Below are 20,173 nucleotides of genomic sequence, written 5' to 3'. Positions count from 1 at the left end.
TTTCTTATGTGTTACAGAAGTAGAAGAAATAGTGTGGACAGCACACAGGCATTTTTAATGCTTTGATGAAAATGCCTATGCCTTTCGTATGCTGCGTAGATGAAAATAGATCCAAGAGCAGTAAGCCTCATGCATCAGACCTGCTGTTAGAAACTAACAGCATAGCAAATACAGTTGCTCTGCTGACATATGTAGTATTTCCAAGTATCCTGCAAAATAGTAGGTCATGGTACCAAATTGTAAGGCTGTTAAATGTGACTGCATTTCCAGTTAAAGCATGTTGACAAAGGTTGGGTGCAGCCAAAAAAATCACTGACCTGTTATTTTGCTGTATGCATCCTGCATGCAAAGCTTCTGTTTCATAATTCTGGAGAGCTGTTTCTCATCTGACTTCAGATTGATCTCTGGGTGGCAAAACCCTGTAAACTGCGGCACTGCCCTACTCAGTGGAGCTGTTCCTTGTAGCTGTTTATAGGGATGAGTTTATTTTCTGCTCTTTTTTTTCCTCATTGTGGACTGCATAGGCATCTTGTTTATAAAAAGGCAATGGTGATTATTTATGTATTCTGTTCAGTGTTAGGAGAAAGAAGTTAAACCCTGGACATCCCTGTCCATGTTGAACATTCCAGGGTGTTGGAACTACATTATCTTTAAGGTCCCTTCCAACCCTAACCATTCTGTGATTCTATCTCTTCTTCCATATCTGAAGAATAAGCCCTGACCTAAAGAATAAGCCTTTTTTGTCTGGCAGGGAAAAACTGATTGTCTTCTGTGCAAGATACAGTTCAAACAGGCTGGGTGCTGAGTTTTCCTGTATGGAGGGGTTGATACCTCACTCCCCAAAGATGGTTGAGTGCAGTGGACTGTGCAGGGCCCAGAGTCCATGTTTTCACTTTCCTGAACAAGTGTCTTAATCATTTAAAACATGAAACAGCCTATTCTGTCTCAGCCACTGTCTTGAATTGTTTAGTCTCTTAGTACTGAACTTACTGCTGTCAGTGTGTTTTGGGGCTCACATAAAGATTGGCTAATGCATCAATCCCTTTATGAGGCTTCTGGTGGGGGAATAAGCAGTTGTGGCGTGTGAAAGTCTGGGGCCTGACACAGGTGGCAAGTTTGACAGCAATTCTGCAAGTGTGCAACAGTAGACTTCTAGGCTAGGAAGTGGTCTACCTGGCAAACGTGTCGTTCTGCACCGGAAGGTCATGTTTTGGGTTTAGTCACTTAAATTCTACAGAAGACACCCTGTCTTTTCTTTCTTCCATCTGTAGGGGCATTGCCTGTCATGTGCTTAGTGAGGGCACTTCTTGGTCTGTGAAACTTTCATTGTGGTGGTAATGGTGGGAGGGTAGGGGAGAACCCAATTTGCCTCTGGGGCATGGGTTTGCTGGAGCACTTAAAAAATCAAATTTGTGTACTTCTGAACACAGTGTATTTGCTTTACATTTATTGAGACATAATAAATTTGTAACTCATTCTCTTGATCACTACCATCAATACCACTGTTGTTTTTCTTAGGCTTGATGTATTTGGACTAGTTATTGATAACTGTTAGCTGATAGCATAGCTATTATGGTTGATTCCAGACTTGCCTCTTCAGTTAAATAAGCCTGTGTTCTTTTCTTGAAAGTTTTATTCTTAATGTTTAATTTGTTCTTCATTTCAAAGGTTCTGAAGAAAAAGCACTTGAAAGATGTCCATCTTCAACAAGTGTCTGTAAGAAGGTTTGCATCATTCAATCTCTTTATAATAGAAGATCAGAATACAGAAGAGGAAACAGGAACCTGGGTTCAGTATAAAAGCATCTTTTATCCTGAATACACTGTGTCCTTAAGGTAACTGTCATATAAGTTTTAAGTACTTCCAAAGGTCTTGTACAGGCCTCAAATAAAAACTCATTAGTCATTCTCCTAGTGCGTGTATAACTAGGGCATAGTTTACAAATAAACTGTTGTATGTTATTTTTAGTTGTTTGTTACAGTAAGCAGCTTGTCTGGTTTTTTTCTTGGTAAATTTCACTAGAAGTGGCAGACCTTGAATGAAAATACTGATGATTGTGCCTATAACTGAATGCAAATATGAGAATTTATTTTATATTTCTAATAGCTTTCTGTTTTGACATTCTTCAGATATAAGTAGGATGTAAAAAACCTGAACACATTTACTTGTAGTCTTAATAAAAATTTTAATGATGGGGTATTATTCATAGATTTCTAAAAGCTTTTTGGTAGTGATCTATATTTTATTTAATTTTCTTCTTAATAATTCTTGGAAAACTTAATCATAATTTGGAAGCCAATTTGCAAAACAAAAGAATAAAATATTTCCCCTTCCCACAGAAATGATTTTATCTAATGAAGAAATCTATTTTATATTATAGCAGGTAAACCAAATGAAGATATTTTTATTAAAAACAAACAAAAAAACCTAACCACAAAACAAACAAGCAAAAACCTCCAAAAAACCTAATCCCCCCCCCAACTCTCTGAAGGACTAAACCAGAAAAGTTTATAGCCCCATTCATTACTATGTGAGGTAGGTTTTTTTCCCTTCTGCTTTGATCTATTTTTCCTTGTTCAGTTTTATACATTGTTATAATTTGGTTTTGCCTCAGCAGTATCATTGCAATAGTAACTTGATCATCCCTGCATCAATACTTGTTCTGCTGCCTCTAATAAGCTCTGCTGAGGGTGTAGGATTTTGCATTATGTGCGCAATAGAGGGTATTCTGGAGAGCCTAAGGAATTGAAATTGTAAAGTGCATTTTTTAACTGAGACTTTAAAATGAAGGCAATATTAATGAGAATAGGGACATTGTCTCCTGGTGGGGATTTTTATCTTTTCCTTCCATTTTGTTCCTGTCCAGAAGACACTAGGTGATCTACAAAGTGGTAATCACTGATTGTTTTAGGAGTAATGATTAGAACTTAGTGTTACACTTCTGTATTAAAGTGTTTTCTCTCTATGCTGAAGCAGTGGCAATAGCTGGCATACACTTAGATTTCAGAGTACTACAGGATGGTGCAGAGGAAAGGAGAAAATACAGTGTGTTTTGACAGAGACAGAGTATAAATACCTGCAATAAAATCCACTTTACCTTGAATCTGTATTAAATAAAGTTTCTTTCTTGTTTTTGCACAATCAGTAATTTAAGGTGCTAAACATAACATTTTAACATGCATAACAGAGGACAGTTCTCCTTGCTGAAACTTGCATATCTAGAAGATAAGAAATCTTGGAGTAAGCATTTCTGGATCTTTGAGAACTGATTATGTCTTGGAAACTTAAGGATCCTCTGTATGTCTGGCAATCTTGCCTTAATTTTTCTCCTCCCTTTGGCAAAATATTAATTATAATAATTTTCATCAATAGGAACAATTTTAATAGGATAACAAGAGCATATTAATAGCATATTATTAACAATAACAAAAGCATCAGTCAGGTAAACCCAGAACAGTGTGCTTGAGTAGGAGAAGAGTAGGAGTAGCCTTTTTATGTATCTTTTTGTTAGGGAAGAAATGTTGCTATGGCCCCTCTAAAATCTTGACAGAAGTGCTTTTGAATTTTCATCTACATATGTTTTCCTTATGCATTAATATCTTCTTGAGAAAGCTCATTGCATATGTTGGATGTTAAAAGGGCTGTCAGCTAAGATCTTGACAAGACTAAATGCTCAAGAAAGTTCATAAGGTTGTTAGTGGCTTTTGGCAAAGAGTATAAAGGTCAAGCTATATCAGTTCAAGGGCTATCAAAACTGATCAAATTGTATATTCAGATATGCTATGACCTAGCTGGAATTACTGCTCTAGAGAGAGTTGGGGACCAGTTTATTAGGCAAATAGAAGCTCTGGTAGGAACTACCAGTCATGTAGTTTTTCTGAACTTCTCAAGCTGGTTTTAATAAGTTGCTATTTCTCTAACCAAATTCAGGTTGGATTCACGTTTAGGAAAGAAGAGCTTACACCTTGTTTTCCTGTCATTAGTTCATTTTTAGAATCATTCTTAATAACAAATCATCCAAAGCATGAAGCCGGAAGTGTCAATTTTTGCTTTAAAAATTCAAGATGGATTTATATGCCATTTTGACTAGATCTTTGAAGTGATAGCATCATTGGCTCGTTTTTAAAATCCTCACAACTCTTCTGGTTAAACAGTGATCTCGAGTGTGCTTAATGAAATGGAGATTCACAGTACGTGGTGGAAGGTGGTCGCTTGAAGTTGTATACGTACTTAGGTGCTGTGCAATAGTTCTAGGGTATGAGGAGGAGTGTCTGATGAGTGTGATTTTTGGTAGCAGTGAAAGATGTTTCAAAATGAAATTTCTTGTGTTATAATCCAGAATCCCATTTGGTTAGTCTCCTTTGGATTTGTACCATATTCGGTGCTCCTACACACTACATACTTGTCTTGATATGAATTGGGTGGCTACATACCTGGAATTGCTGGGTTTTTTTATTCATAAAACTTTCATGTTTAATAGTTAGCTTTGTTCAAGTTCTTTTTAACTTTGGGGGTATTTCCGTTTGCTGTTAAAAAATTACGCACATGCTAAATATATGTTTTCTTGGTGATAGGAAGATACATAGTGAGTAAGCAGAGCAATTTAAAAATGTTTATTTAATATTACATTTCTAAATCCTTCTATTCTTAATCAGGAATGTGCTTTTAAATTTAAATTTTGTGTAAGTAGGTTTAACAATGAAGTGATATATAGATTGCAAAGATGCAGTGTCTCACTGTGGACATGATGTCTGTCTTTTAGACAGGAAAATTATTCTTCTGTTAAGAGTTAAAAAAGGAGCAATCAATATCTTCAAATCTTCTATTTCAGGATATGGATTTACTTCAAAATTGTAGGCTCATTTTAAGCAATTAGAGAAAAAATAAATTATTTCTGTGGTAAAATATTTTCCGTTGATCAGTCGTTTGATGTTTCAAATACAAAAATGCAGAACTCAAAAGAACACTGTCAGCAGCTTATGAGAAGGTTTGAATCTCTGTAAAGAGTGCTAAGTATTCTTTGCAAGGTGTCATGCCTTTATTCTGGATGTGAATGAACCTTTAGGTAAAGATATGAAAAAGCCTATTAGATGATTGTAGACCATTGGTTTAGAAATGAGGGATGTTATTTGTCTGTGTCACGTAGTGTGTTAGAAGGTGGCTTAAGGGTGATTTCTACTGGCAGTTCCTATAGGATATTCCTGCTAATAACATTTTTAAGTTTTAATGGATTTTTATTTTAGGAATAGACATAAAAAAAAATGAAGGGAAGCAGATTTCAAGGAGTATAGTCTACTCCTTATAGACAATTTGTGTGATATGATAAACCTGCTTTCTTCCAGTTATTGTATGCTAAGAGACAGTGTGTGGATTTAGCAATGTAGAGGCTTGGTCACAAGAGGAGGAAATTGAGGAAAGAAATAAAAAGTGATTTGGAAACATGTTTCTTTCATTCACCGATGAAGCTATGACTGTTCCGTCATATTGCCTAAGACGTGTGTATCTGTAGAAGGAATTATTAGTCGAAAAAGCCATTGGTTTGGTTTCTTGCCATATTAAACTGCGATATTGAACTGGAGTGAAAGAGGATTTACGTTGTTTTGCTAGACCCTGGCCCAGAAAAAGCATCTGATCAGATAAGATCTTACTGGGCTATAATGACAGCTGATAGTGACACTCACCAAGCCTTTCTGTAAAGTACCCTTAGCAGTAACATTTTTACTCTTGTCCTGTCTTTCACATTCCACAAATACAGTAGGTTTTTTTTTTAACCAGGTTAATAATGTATTGTGATTTATTGTGCTTTTTTTTTCTTCTGAGTATTATATGAAAGTGTAGTCTTAGTTTTTTTAGATATTTTTAAGTTTAGTGTATATATTTAGTTATTTGTATTATTTTTTCTCATTCAATTGAAGAATAAAATAAAAGAAGGAACATAGGTTTGTATGGTTGATGAAAAGCATACCTTAATAGGGAGCTACTGGAGGATAATTTTTATTCTGCTGTCTATAGCTATTTGTAAATAAATGTAAAAGTCTGCCACTTGTGTTGCCTGAGTTGGAGAGGAAGGAATGTTAATATGTTTTAAAGATACCTTTCTCTCCTTCTCTGACTTCATTTATACATCCAAAGTTGATTTATTCATATTCCAAAGTAAGGAATTTTGCTTTGCCTTATATGGGGAGAAATAGGAGTTTAATTAGTTTATCATTCATAGATTTGGCTTATATATCCGTAGAAATGTTTGCATATTTTACCTTGAAGACTTACTATAAGAACACTGCAGATCAGATTAACGTGCTGGCCTGAAATTCGCTTTCTCCATGATGCTTAACTGTTCTTTTTTGAAATACTTTGTTGATCTCAGCAGTCACAGCTTTGAACTTCTTTGAAGTTGTTTGAACTATACAACATCCATGACATATTCCAATGCAGTAAATACTGCAGAAACATATTTTGAGATGGCTGTGGAAATTTGTGGGAATACTGGGGTTGGGGTTTAGCCACAAGCTTCTGTGATTCCTTTCCTTGACTTTTCATAGTTCAAAGTATATGACACTTAGAAACTTTTTATGGGCAACTTGTAAGACGTACTGTGGAAAGCTGCAATTATGACAGGCGTTCATAGAAACAAGATGTGACATGGATTGGCAGTTTTCCCTGGGCTCGGTAGTGGAGTAGCAGCTGATGGGATGGAGCAGGACAGTGAAGCAGCAACTGTTAGAGAACTACTGGGGAGGTATACACAGGGCAGGCGATCCCAAACTGTAAGTTGTGGATTTTAGGTGCAGGGCTGAGTAGCATGGTATTTGTGGCAGAATTTGGGGTTAGAGAATACCTGTATCTACAGGTGCGTGTAAGTTTTAGTCTGCAAGTCAGGTCTGTGGGGGAAAAGAGTTGGGGAATAGCTGATGCAGGCTGTACAAACGCAGTCCTTCAAATGGAGAAACGTGGTTGTTGCTGTTTGGAAACATGTCTCCCAGAGCTCTCCCTTTCACAAGTACCTCAGCTGTTGGCACATTGCTTTCCTCAGTTCTAAAACTTGTCTGCAATAGATGTTATGCTGAATTCTTCACTGTTTGGATTCCCTAACTGTTAAGTAGTTACCAGTAGAATGTAAGTGCCTCTTATTTTAGGCTTGTGTAGGGAGGAAGAACTATTGCAGCAGGAAGAGGTATTCTTCCACCATGCTAATTGAGTTTGGAAACTAATGTGGAGTAGTATTAAAGTAGACCATAATGGTAGTATAGTTAAGACCTGAGATGTGATTTTTGGAGTGAATGAGAGTGGCTTTGCTATCCAGATCACTGTTGAGACCATGACTGTGCCTCTTATTCTAGGATATTGAGCTTGCTCCCTGCTTTTGTTCAGTGAAGGTTTCATAAACTGATCAGACTAAAGGAAGCAGCTGTTAAACCGTGTTTCGCAGTGAGTGTGGAGTGGGCATCTGGAAGACTGAGGAGAAGGGAAAGTCCCTCATAGCAAAGCTGGATGCTTTTCATCATTAAATTACAACTGATTTATGTGCTTGCTATGAACAATATTTGTGAAAGCAAGAAAAGATGTTGCTGAGGCATAGAGTTAGAGGAAAAGACTTTGCATGTTGCAGGCAGGCAGAAAAGGGTGTCTGTGCAAAATGCCTCTGCTGGCCAAGAGAGAAAACACTGAGTATGTTGTGTTTGTATGTGGATGCCACAAGCTTTTGACCCCTGTATAATAAATGTAAAGAATGTGTTTGAAATGCATGTGTTGATTTTAATTATGGAAAGAATGTTTTGTAATCAGAGGAAGAACTCATCCTTAATGAAAGCTGAGTATACGAAAAATAATAATGTAGATGAAGAACATTGTGTTACATGAAACATCAAAATTTAGGACAACCTTAAAGACAGAGGTGTGTGGCATGCACCTGCTGTGGCATCTGAGTTGCTGTCCACTCAGAGCTGTCCACTTCTCAACTCTAATTATAAACCTCATTTTGGAAACAGCCTGAAATACAGCTTAGTGATTATTTTAAGGCCAGTGCTGGTAGTATCATTTCCCTTTTTTGCCTTTATGTGCCTTTTGACCCTGAAGTCTATAAATTGTATTCTTTTCCTGACCAGGACACTCTGCTTACTTCTGCTTTTCCTTCTTCATAGCGTTCTGTTAAACTGCAGGTACCAGACTGCTAAATTGTTCAACCTCACCTTTGTTTGCTTCACTTGGAAATTTGCATGATAAGTCTCCTTTCTATATGTACTGTGTATGTAAAGAAATTGGGAGAGCGGACGACCCAAACCAAAACATGTTATCCCAGGACTAACCTGCATGCCAACAGAGATTAGAATATTTCATTACTTAGCATCTCTCTCACCCCCTTCTTACATTTATGTAGAGATGAGAGGTTCACAGCTGTCTGAGAGACCCTATCTGTGTCAGACATATACACAGTTATGGAGTTTATAGGATGCTGAGGAGTCAGCAGGGGACAGTTTAAAGGGCAGCTCTGTGCTTGACAGAACTACTGATCCTGTCTGCTTCCTTGTCACTTCTCTGGAATTAACTGTGCTGCACTGGTTGTCCAATCTGATTGAAAACAAACTCTCTCTCTCAAAAAAAAAAAAAAAAAAGGAGATAAAGTGCATTTTAAGTCCATATGATCCATCAGAATTGTTCTAGGCTTCCATTGCAGCTAAGGAATGTGTTTTGGTTTTTTTTTTTAATGTAGATGGGAGAAGAGCTCTAATGTCCAGTTCAGTCTTTTGTAAAATCTTTCCTATATTTTGTTGCCCCTGTATATAAGCTCATTTCAGTTTATTAATCTCATTTCCATTTGACTTTCATTTTTTTAAGAACTACTCTGATTGCCGTTTGGTGCTTCTCAAAATTTAACATGTAAATGTTTCTTTATTTAATGCTTAAGCTTATCAGAATCTCCCAATAGGTTTCTTTGCACGATAAATGTGCAATTTCATATTTTTTTCATTCTTACAACGATCTTTCTTCAGGAAAGAAAAGCTGAGAGAATGAGAACTAATTTTGTAGGTGCTAGAATTGTTGGATTTCTTCCATTTTTTTCAGTGTTTCAAATTAGCATGTTCCTAAACAGCCTGAGAAGCTTCATTTAAAACACTATTAAAAGGTTCTGGTTTTGTATTTTACTGCCTTGCTGAATTCTTTTTAGATGTTTTTAATGCATTTGTGGAAGAGCTCTGTGACCTGATTGTTGTGAAGTGTAAGATGTTTTTATTTTGTTCATTTGGGGCATAGATTAGATCTGTATAGTTAAAAAATTCTTAGTTGCTTTTTTTGTGTGTGTGAATCCAACTACCCTGACATCTGTAACATTTAGAGGAAACTTTTTAGGTAAAATTGTATTCAACTTTGGTGCATGTTCTTTCTGCTGCAGTCAGTGTTTTCTTCACAGGGGTATGTAAAAATCAGTTATTTCATTTTATCCTCAGTTTAGAATGTTTATTTCACTTGGGTTATGAAAATGTAAAACCAAAGAAAATGCAGTTCACTGAACACATTAATCAGTTTTATTGTTCACATTAATTAAGTGTTCTTGATTTTGTGGGAGAAAATAGGAATTTGTGTACAGCTACTCGCGGTTCAAAAATCATCTTTACCAGAATTATTCCTTTATTATATGTGACTTCCACAACTAAACACAAATTGATGCTTTTTGGAAGGGTTTATGTTTTGATAAAGTATTCGTTTCTGTGAAACGTGATCCTGGTTCATGGATTTCAGTGATGGAACTTTGCAGACTTGTGACTGTCCCCTTGTTTTCCCCCTGGTGGCTACAGTAGTACCCGTTTGCTACTTGTCCGTGATAGGGCTTTGTGAGAAGTGAATGCCTGCAGTGAACCTCTTTTGTGCAAGAGACAAGATGTGTTATGTTGTGGATTTTCTGTTTGTTTGTTTTTAAGTTGGTTATACATTGGTAAAGTCATTGTTTATGTTTTCTTCCAGATTTCACAACGGCCTCTTAAATGTTAAAGAAGTTCTTACAAGTTTTGACAACACAGGGAATGTCTGTAAGTCATTGTTTATTTAAATACGATACTGTGTTAACAGAAGTCTAATTGTATCAATATAAAATACTTCTGTATGAGCCCTCAGTAACCATTTCATTTAGCTGAATTTACTGTGGTCAGAGATACAGATCTACCTATCATAGTGGTTTATGTGTTACACTGGTTTATGCAGCCAAGCTGTGTGTGTGGGTACACCTGTAAGTCAGTGTGGGTTATTTCTGGTTCTGTGACCATGACAGCAGTATTAGAGTAGCTGAACTGGGTTGAGTAGAAAATTAGTTTAGCCCATTGACTTGTGTTGTCCAGTGGCCAGCAGTGGCTATATGGGGAACAACAGTGCAAAAACTTGGGAAGCAAAGACCGATACTTCTGTCTTGGAGAGGGCAAACTCAAACCAGAGTAAATGAAAGAAAGCACACAGTCAAGTCCCCGCAGAATTTATTGGAGCATAGAACATGACATGCATTAAAAAAACAAAGGGCAAAAAATTGTGCAGAAAAAATTCACTGTGGCTATTAAATATAAAGAAATTACTTTATGGCTCAGGAAGTGCTGGATGTTAGGAGAACTAATGGAGCAGCAGGATGATACATCTGTCCTGATCTTTCACTCCTGTCTAAGCATCAGTTACTGGGCAGCATTAACCTGAGACAAGATGAAACATAAGTGGACCTTCAATGTCTGACCCAGTATGTCTCTGCTTCAGTGTACTTATTAATAAAATTATCTGTGCTATTAAAGGACTTAAATTATAAAATTGTGGTAGATCATGGAAAAGGAGCTGAAGAAAAATCTTTAAATACTTCTGATGTAATGAGTGTTACCATTATATAATTAACATTTCCAGTTATACATATAATTCTTGTTTGATTATTCTGCCTTCTTTTTCAGGTTGGTTTGTTTTCAAACATTCAAACTGATACAGTAAAGGGGGCGGGTGTGTGTCTGTAAGTTTGCCAGATATTCAAGAAATGTGCACATATCTCTTTCTCCTTGTCAAAGCAATGCTACAGAAACTGTTCTGATATATATATGTTGCCTCTCAAAGCTCTAATCTTAGTATTCCAATAGACGTTGGCTTGGGACCTTGGGAAACAGGTCAATTTACTTGAGAAACTTTTCCCTTGAAAGGGAAAAGATAATCGTAAACTATGTGCTCTCCTTTTTAAAATTTGCTAGCTTTCATTCCATTCTGAACATTGAAGATGGTTCTGTGGTCCTGCCACAAAATACTTCAGGATATATTCTTTAACTGTTACCAAAGAGAAATGTTCTCTGATTTCAGAATGAAAATTATATCTAAGGGATATATAGCTATCCAAATTGACTCTATTAAGTCTGAGAAGCAAAATTCACATCTGTAATTATGGTTGACATCAGCTACAAATGTAGGCGTCATGAGCTCGATGATAAAACCATTTGGATTTAAGACATTTAAAATCTGGAAGAAAATACTTTGCTTAAATTGCAGGAGGCATTTAGAGAGATTTGATGTTGTAGATTCTTAGAATAGGAAGCTAGAGGGATTTCTATAACAACTTACTTTATTCTCGTAAGCTGTTCTTGATAAAGGAAAAAAATAAGGAAGAAAAATCCAAACTGGGGTTTGGATCAAAAAAAAAATTTTTATGTTAGTTTGGTAGATAACAACTTGGGAATTTATTTTGGACAGTAGAATTTTATTTTTTTTCCTTTGTCTAAAAGTGCTTCCCAGTGGATCAAGACAGTGTGCTTACTCTGTTAAACATGGTAGTGTGATTTCTTAATCTTTGTGTGAGTACTTGGATTGTGGTCAATCTACACAAATTCCGTGTTAACACAAATAATTTACTCTGCTAAAGTTTTTATATGCTTTTGTATTGATAGATGTGCTGTCAGCTCTTCTGTTAACTTTTTCCAGTATTCCAGCTACTTATTGATTGCAGATGGTAGAACAAGACTTATACTCTAATAGGCACACCACCAGTGCTAACACAGAAGTAATATGACATTTGTAGGTCTTCTTACTGTTTCTCTGTATATACAAAGATTCACGTGTCCTTTTGGATTCAGTATTGCTTTGAAGGTTCATGCTGTGCTATTTATTATACACAGTGTTTTCTAAGTCATCTCCAGATTTACTGCTTCCCCATTCTTAAATGTCTGTGAGTGTCTGTCTGTGTTGATGTACATATTACTGATTTATACACATTTTACTAAGCACTCTAGATTATATTCTCTTAGGGTAACCGATTTTCTGGCAGCATGCAATACTGGCTTGGAGTGTGATAATCATACTTTTTTGCTACCACCTGCATGGATAAATACCCCCAGTGTCCAAGCCAGAGTTCATTATGTGTCTGTTGCACCATCATAGTGTAGTTCCCTCAACCATGTGTTCACTGAGTTGCTTTATTTGAATCATAACTGACTGAATTTGTATGCACTCCCATAATTACTTGATTTGAATTGGCTCTTTCTTTGACCTTTTTCTGTGTATTTCTTGTCTCTTTTGGTGTTAACCCCCGGTGGAAATGGTAGGTAGTAATCCTGTCTCCTTTTACCCCCAAAGGTAAGGGCAGTTGTAGTATTTGTAAAATTGCGTTGACTATTTTTCACAGGTATTGTGGGGTTCTTTAAGAACTTAATATTATCAAATGATACTCTACCCTGAAAAAAACCAAAACATGCCTAAATTGGTCTTTAACGATATTAGATTATTTCTTCTGATACCTAAAACTAATGGAACTTGCCAGTATCATCAGTGCAGTAGCATGCCCTGTAAGGGGACCCATTGAATATTGCAGACTTTAATGTTCTTTAGGATACACTGCAGTCTCAGAACTTATTTATTGAGCACTAAACTTCAATGATTCGGGCTGGGTTATCAGAAAACAGTTTCTAGTGTCCCATGTGTTTGTTTTGGCTGCCATACTGAGTATCTATCAGGAAGATTCATGTTTTGCTAGAGATTATTAGATTATGAAAAAACTGTGTATTAAATAGATTAGATTTTTAAAAACTGAAACATTTCACATATTATATCCTTTTTAAACATAATTTGTTTAAAATAATGTGGTTTGTGTGGTTTTGGGGTGAGTTTATTGTTTCTTCTAGTAATGTTCCTAAGTACCTTGTTTTAAAGAAAGCTCTTTCAGGGAGCATTTCTAGATATTTTTATTTTTAAGAGAAATTAACATTAACAGCCACATCACCATGCACCATCAAAAGAAGAGTGGTAGAGCAAACTCTAGTTAATAACACTTTCTCTACACTCCCAGTAGATATCACCTCAGTACAAGATGTGCCACTAGCTGGCAGCATTATATAAAATATCAATAAGCAGTTTTTGAGGAAGACTTGTGACTGCTTCCAAAAGTTCTGCCTTATAGCAGAAAGACTTTAGGACAAAAGTGGAGCCACCTACACTAGCTGTAAATGGTGTATTGCAGGGTCCCAAGCGTTAACTCTATAAATTGCCTCTACACGATGTCTTTTTCAAACTTGGTACCTAAGCTTGAATACTCTCTTTTTCCAAATGATTTCTGAAGATGCATTTTTCAGGGTAGGATTGCTACTATGAATGAAAATTCACACTACAAATTACAACTGGTTTTCACTTTCCCAGAAAAATGTGATTGATTTTTTGTTTTCTCTTCTGTTCATCCTTCATGAGAGAGCAGTTTCCATGTGAAAACCCTAAATGAATTCTCCGCAGATAGGATGCAATGCTAAATGTATTACATTCAGCTTTAACTCTGTGTATAAACAGGAAGCAGGGAAGAGAGGACTGGAATGAAGGAAAGGATGAGTCTCTGGTTTATACAACAGTATGCCATCTGTTAAAAAGATGGCACCTCCTGAAACCATCTCTAGTCTTAAGATAGTCCTTTTAAAGAACTGACAGATCCCTGGCAGAAGGTTCAACGATGGCATTGTGGGATAGCATCAGCTGGCTCCAGGAGCCATGTGCCATGCTCATCCTTGCAGAAGAAAAGTCTCTTCTGCAACAGACTGTCTGGAAAGCAAGGAAGATTCTGCAAGAATCAGCTTTTGAGAGTGTCACCTTCTCCTGCCTTTCCTAGTGGGAGAAGGCAGTTATGATTGAAATGCTTGTATAATTATATCCTTGCAGTAATCATTTCAAATTATGCATACATTTAAATTAAGTGAAATGATCAAAGGCCAAAATATAATCCTCTTTACTAATTGCCACTGGTCTAAGCAAGCTACAGTGTCCGTAAGGGAAAATTTTAAGCAGTGAAATACAGCACATTTGGGGAATTTTATCTGTTATCTACCTGATGTTAACATAGAAACAAGCTATTCCAGAGTTCTCAACTCATATAAAATCACAAATACACTATGGGCAATAGCAAACCATTTTCTTGTAAACTGCCAATAGCATCAGTTAATAATATAACTACTTTCAAGAAACAATATGTTCAATACATATTAATTTTGTTTTCTACTTGACCGAGTGTACAATTACATGTTTTGGAACCAGAAAAGCAGCAGAGGGTGCTACAGGTACAGAGCTACCCAGGCACATGTTCCAAAATTGTTGCTCCTGTGGGCAAGCAGATCCCGCAAAAGACTTTAGTTTTCCATTTCAGGTACATGTAAATAGGACAGCTCTAAATTCTATTGCATCTGTTTATATGGTAAAACAGGTAATCTAAGTGAAATCCGGGAAAAGCAGAGTCATGGATTTGTTTGTTATCTGGACTTCTTTTATTTTTTTTTTATTTTTGAAAACACTTGTTCTTGCTGGAAAATGTTGCATAGTTTCTTGAAACAGTGGCTGGATATAGCTACTACAAAACGTGCACTCACCATCTTTAGAACTGTTTTTTTGTTTCTTTGTTTTAATTTGCTTCCCCCTCACAAGTAAATGAGCTAACTAAATTGGAGAATATTTTTGCCTCCTTTCATGAAACTACCAAGAGAGAAGGATTTTATTTCTTTTTTGGAGATGCTTATCAAGGAGAAAAAATAAATTAATTTCTTTTTTTTAGTTTTTAATACTTTCATTTTTTTTTTCCAGACTGTATAATTTTAAAATTATGCTTATTTAAAACTGATAATTGTGTAACTTTTTTGTCTTTTATTTACTTAAAAAAAATTTAAATCTACTGTAAAACAAAGAACCTTTCTTTCTTGCTTGCTTCCTCTTGAATAACTGGAACAAGAGGGATCTTCTTTCCTGGTAGTAGTATATGAGGATGTGTTCAGAGAGCTGCTTGTTTCTTCAGAGCTCCCACTGCGTGACTCAAAGGTATCTGAGCTCCTCTATGGAGAAATTGTGGTAGCTACTAATTTATCATGCCTGGAAGGATAGATGCCATCAAGCTGCCTGGGGAAAAGCATAGGATGGCATCCTTTATGGCAGCAGAGGTGCTCTTGTATTTCGTGTAACATTACCTGGAATCAACAAGAGAGAAGATTACATTTTTCAGGTGCTGCTGTGGCAGTTCCCCCCTTCTCTCTCTCCTTTTTTGGAGGAAACATCTTGTTTTCTGTGGTAAAAAGCATACCAAATATGATTCCTGCCTCTCTGTGCCTTGGTAGGTATTCTTACCTGAAGAAACTGCCACTCCTTGACTTCTGAGCCTTTTCTCATTCCATCAGTGCAGCAGTTTGAAATTGTGTACTGTGTCAGAACCTCACACCCTCTTGAAAGTCTTCAACAAAAAATAAATTGACTGGAAGAGTGTTTAGATAGCAACAATATGTGTTGTTTTGAATGAAATTTTGTATTTATGATACCTACAATTTACTATTCACTATGCAGCTTCCTTTAAAATAAAACATTTCATGATCAGGGTTAAGAAAAAACAGCTGTTTCCTCCCTCCCCCATCCAATTCACTTCACTGATTCAGTTTACGGCATCATCCTGAGCAGTCACATTGACATAACTGGCATAAAGCTTATGGAATGGAGCAGAAAATAAGTACATGGCGAGAAGCAGGTACCTTTTAAATTACTCTTGCTACCAGAGTTGTTTTTATGAAACTGTTCTCTGATGGAACATCAGAGATTTGTCTAAATACTGTCCTTCAATTCTCTGTATTTCCTCACTAAAATCTTGTGTTTATCAGAAGCCTTTATGTGAAAAGGATAATCGTAACTGTGGTTAGGGATCTATTTCCTCTAAAGTATCTTATTTTTTTTTCCCACTATGTACTCCCAACATAACTTAACTCTGTGTCTATACTTTCAAACATGGTACCAGTTTACAGAAGTGGAAGGTGAACAAGCTCAGCTGAGTTCTTCCAAGTACCCTCTCTCTTACTTGGTCAGCTTGAAGGTTTTTGTAATAATTGGTTCTCCTATTCAGGATATTCCAATGAGAACCTTTTGATAAAAATATATGAATCTATTGGAGCAACTGCAGTTACTGTTCTGTATTGCTGAGCAGTGTTTTGTACCATGGTGCTCTTATTAGCTGGGTTTTTGCATCAGATCTGTTGTCTTAATCTTTATAGCAACTGTTGATGTAAGTATGATTCTAAGTGTACTATTTGTGCTAGTCTGACTTGATGCACTGATGTTGACCTCGTGTAATCTGAAGCATTTTTGAAAGCATTTTGTGTTTTCTAAATGGATTATTGTGACAAGTTGGATCTTTACCAAATGTTCCAAGTCTTCAAAAAACATGTAGATGAGGCCCATGGTGGACTTGGCAATCCTAGGGTAAGTGTTGGACTTGATAATCTTAAAGGTCTTTTTCAACCTAGTTGATTCTATAATTCTATGATTTGATCTAAATTAATTAAAAGAATTTGAAGATAGGTATAGCACCTTAAATTAGATGGGTTAGAGGAGAGTATGAAATATTTTCATTAATTTCATGGGTTTTACATTAGGTAACTTAAGCACCTTTTTAATTGAGATAGGTAAGTGTAACTATGGTAAGCATCCCTTTAAGATGTACTATGTTGTTAATTAAGCTTAGTCTTTTAATGTATTGCAGTTTTCTCTTAAAATATTTCAAATTTGAGCATAATTGAAATAAATAGTTTGAGAATAGTTTAATTTAGCTTGATGTGCAGTGGATTGTTGCACTTTGGGTGGAACTTGTGTGTTTCTTTGTAATCGCTCCTTTTCTTTTTTTTTTTTCACCATTCCTTGTCATCTTCTAGCCATGCTTTCGCTGCTGCTCTTCACAAAAGTACAGGCATGAGGTGCAAAAACATGTTAAAAAAATGCCACTCTTGGAGTACACCCTTGAGTAGCTACCGCAGATAAAGTTGCTGGTGGCACCTGACTTGCACGTTGAATGGGCATTTCTCTCTATTGTAATATAGTCTCATCAGTGGCTGTAGTGTAGAGGTTGCAGGGACAATCCCTGTTCTTTGTTTTCTCTGTACAAATGTAATTGAGATGTTATGCATAACTTGCATCTAGTTGTGGTTTTGTTTCAGGTCTTTTTGGAACACTTTTTAAACGTCGCGCTGTATTTCACTTAAAAATATGTTCAATTGGGTGAACTCGTATTGTCTTTTAAAAATGCCAGGCTGAAAGGTTTCAACTTAGTTCAGCATCAGTTCACAGAATTGCATCCAAACAAAACTGTGTCGAGTAAAATATTTCTGGAAATGAGAATTTGAAACCTTTGGTGAATAATATATCCGTTTGATTTTTTTTTTTTAATCGGATGATAGTTCTCTCTGCAAAGTGCGATGAAAACTAATTACATAGCAGTGACCAGATGAAAATCCAATATAGAACTGTTATTCACATACTCTAGCTTGATAAATTAAATACGCTTATTGAATCTCTGTATGGTTAAATGAAAGTCTACCTTCTAATAATTTTTCAAAATCTTTTAAATAATATAGAAAGAAACGGACAAGACGTTATTTGAGAAATCTAAAGAACTAATTTTTGATATACCTGGTAGATTAAAAGAGCCCCCATACAAGTGATTTAGTAAGTGGAAAATGTATGAAGAATATGTGTACAACTACATGCTTGTACTAATTATTGGAGGTGCAGCCTTGTGATTTTTAATTAAGGCCGTAGCCCACCTGCAAAAGGCTTGAGTGACTAGTTCATAAGACAAGGATTCAAAAGATACTGGTTCTAGCGATAGTAATTTTACATCTACTCTCCTTGCTGATAGAAAATATCTCCAAATATTTAATTATAAGCTCAAACTTATTATTGTTTTGCTCATTGGCAAAAATGAAATTTCCTTTTGTAATAGCCATTTAGATATTTTAAGTCAGCACATAGTCTTGCCTACATCTTCTTTTCCTTACATTGAGGAAGCCAAATTCTATAATTTTTTCTTAAGCTACAATTTTTGCTAGATTCTAACTTTTCTTTAGACTCTGCATTTGGTTTGTATCTTTTTTGAAAAGCATTTGTCAAAACTGAGCACATTAGTTGAGACCTTCACAGGTCTAAACAGGTTCTAAACCAGGTGGTTTTGTATTTTACAGCCTGTAATCCCAGTATTGTATTTTCCTCTTGTACAACAGCATGACTCATATTGAGCTTTTGACCTGCCATAAGATCCTGGTCCTCTTCAAAAGGTATCTGTTATTCCTGATTGTGTATTTATGTAGCAGATGTGCCAGTGCAATACCTGGAACTTGTCCCTGTTGAACTATCTCAGTTTTCAGACTTCTCTCAGTTCATTGCTTTTGTCCTTTGAAGGCTATCTTTCAATGTGCTGGACTTCCTAAGTTGATATATTGCTAATTTAATGAGCACATTCCTTCCGTCATCTAGATGAACAGTGAAAACACTGCACAGCACAATCTAGTGTAAGTATTTATGGAAACTCCACCTGATAAAATCCCCTGCTTTTACAGCAAACCATTGAGAATTATTCTCCAGAGTCAGTTTTCTTGATCAGCTCTGTACCTACCTTAACCAAATTTTATTTAGACTGTTTTTCTCATGAAATAGTCAAAAGACTTTCTGAAGGTGTGATACAAGACATCTGCTGTGTCTGCCCCATACACAAGTCTCTTATCTGCTTGCTCTGGTGAATGTTTATTTAATTAAAATTTGTAATTTATTTTTTATTGTTATACTTTATTGTGGAATAGACAACAAAAGAATGAAAAACATTAATCTGTTCTGAGTTTTTTAATTATGTGAGATGAGAGAGGATGAATTGAATGAAACATTATACTTCAGTATAGAATGAGTTATTGTCTTCTGTACTGAAAGTCACTAGATGATTTTCTTGTCTTAGAATTTCATTCACCTCCTGAAAGCCATTGTTTTAATTATGTGTACTACAGTTGTATCCTATCTAAGCTTCTAAGCATAGTTTTGTCTTGTAGTTCTTCAGCATGCTGAAGGAGAACTCCAGCTATGCTGAAACGTGTAGTGGTTTTGTGACATATTTAGTAGCCCAGCAAGAAATAGAATAGGATTGTAATAGCTTTCTACCCTAATACACTCTACCTCCTATCTCTTGACATTCCTTCAGTTTGTTAGAATGTAAAATAATGCAAGATTTTGGTGTTATTTTATTTTGTTTGGGTGTTTGGTGTTTTGTTGGTTTTTTTTTTTTTGATTGGTTGGTTCTTTTTTGTAGTTTGGAAGTACTCAAATGTGTTTGTGTGTCTTGCACCTGAGAAATGGAATTCTACAGGTTAACAGAACTAACATGAAAGTAATTTGAGCCTCTTATACCTTTTAACACCAGCTCCTTGTCTATTGTTATTTATTGTTGAACTGTGACCTCTGCTTTGTGAATTAAATTAAAATTCTTTCCATCTACAGTACTGCTGGTCGAATGTGAGTTTCACTATTTAGATAATTGTTTTCCAATTTAATTTTTAGGTTTTCCTTTATATTTTGTGCAATTCCAATATTTTAAGGCAGTGTTTTGTTGTCTTGTTTAACTGTGTGTTTTGTATCAGCTCAGAAGAGGGTAAATATCGCACTATACTCCCCAGAGCATGTTTTTTGGCAATAACTAATCTGTACAATATCTCATCTGTGAGATAAATATTAGATCCATTTTATAAGTATGAAGTCTCATAAGCCTCTATATTTGCTGGAGAGCTTTTCAGGGAGACAGAACCAAGACAACTTACGGTGGTGTTATGCTGAGGGCTACTAGCAGATCGGACTTCTAACCTCTCCCACATGTAGGTTTATTGTAGGCTTCTTATTAAATGGTGCAGTACTATGTTTT

The 20,173-nt window shown here is 35.9% G+C and overlaps 1 protein-coding gene across 1 annotated transcript in view; it reads left to right on the top strand.

The window, feature by feature from the left end:
- CAMKMT (calmodulin-lysine N-methyltransferase) overlaps positions 1 to 20,173 on the top strand; it is a gene marked incomplete at its 3' end in the record, with an annotated part of 211,457 nt that overhangs the window by 4,104 nt on the left and 187,180 nt on the right. Inside the window, exons 2-3 of the mRNA XM_080616738.1 lie at positions 1,669 to 1,835; positions 9,961 to 10,025. Coding sequence (XP_080472864.1) covers positions 1,669 to 1,835; positions 9,961 to 10,025 — 232 coding nt within the window. The remainder of the gene's footprint in view (positions 1 to 1,668; positions 1,836 to 9,960; positions 10,026 to 20,173) is intronic.

Source organism: Psittacula echo, assembly GCF_963264785.1.
Source record: "Psittacula echo genome assembly, chromosome: 4".
NCBI classification, from domain to species: Eukaryota; Metazoa; Chordata; class Aves; order Psittaciformes; family Psittacidae; genus Psittacula; species Psittacula echo.
Note: the sequence above shows the minus strand (reverse complement) of the source record. Positions and strands in the feature narration are given on the sequence as shown.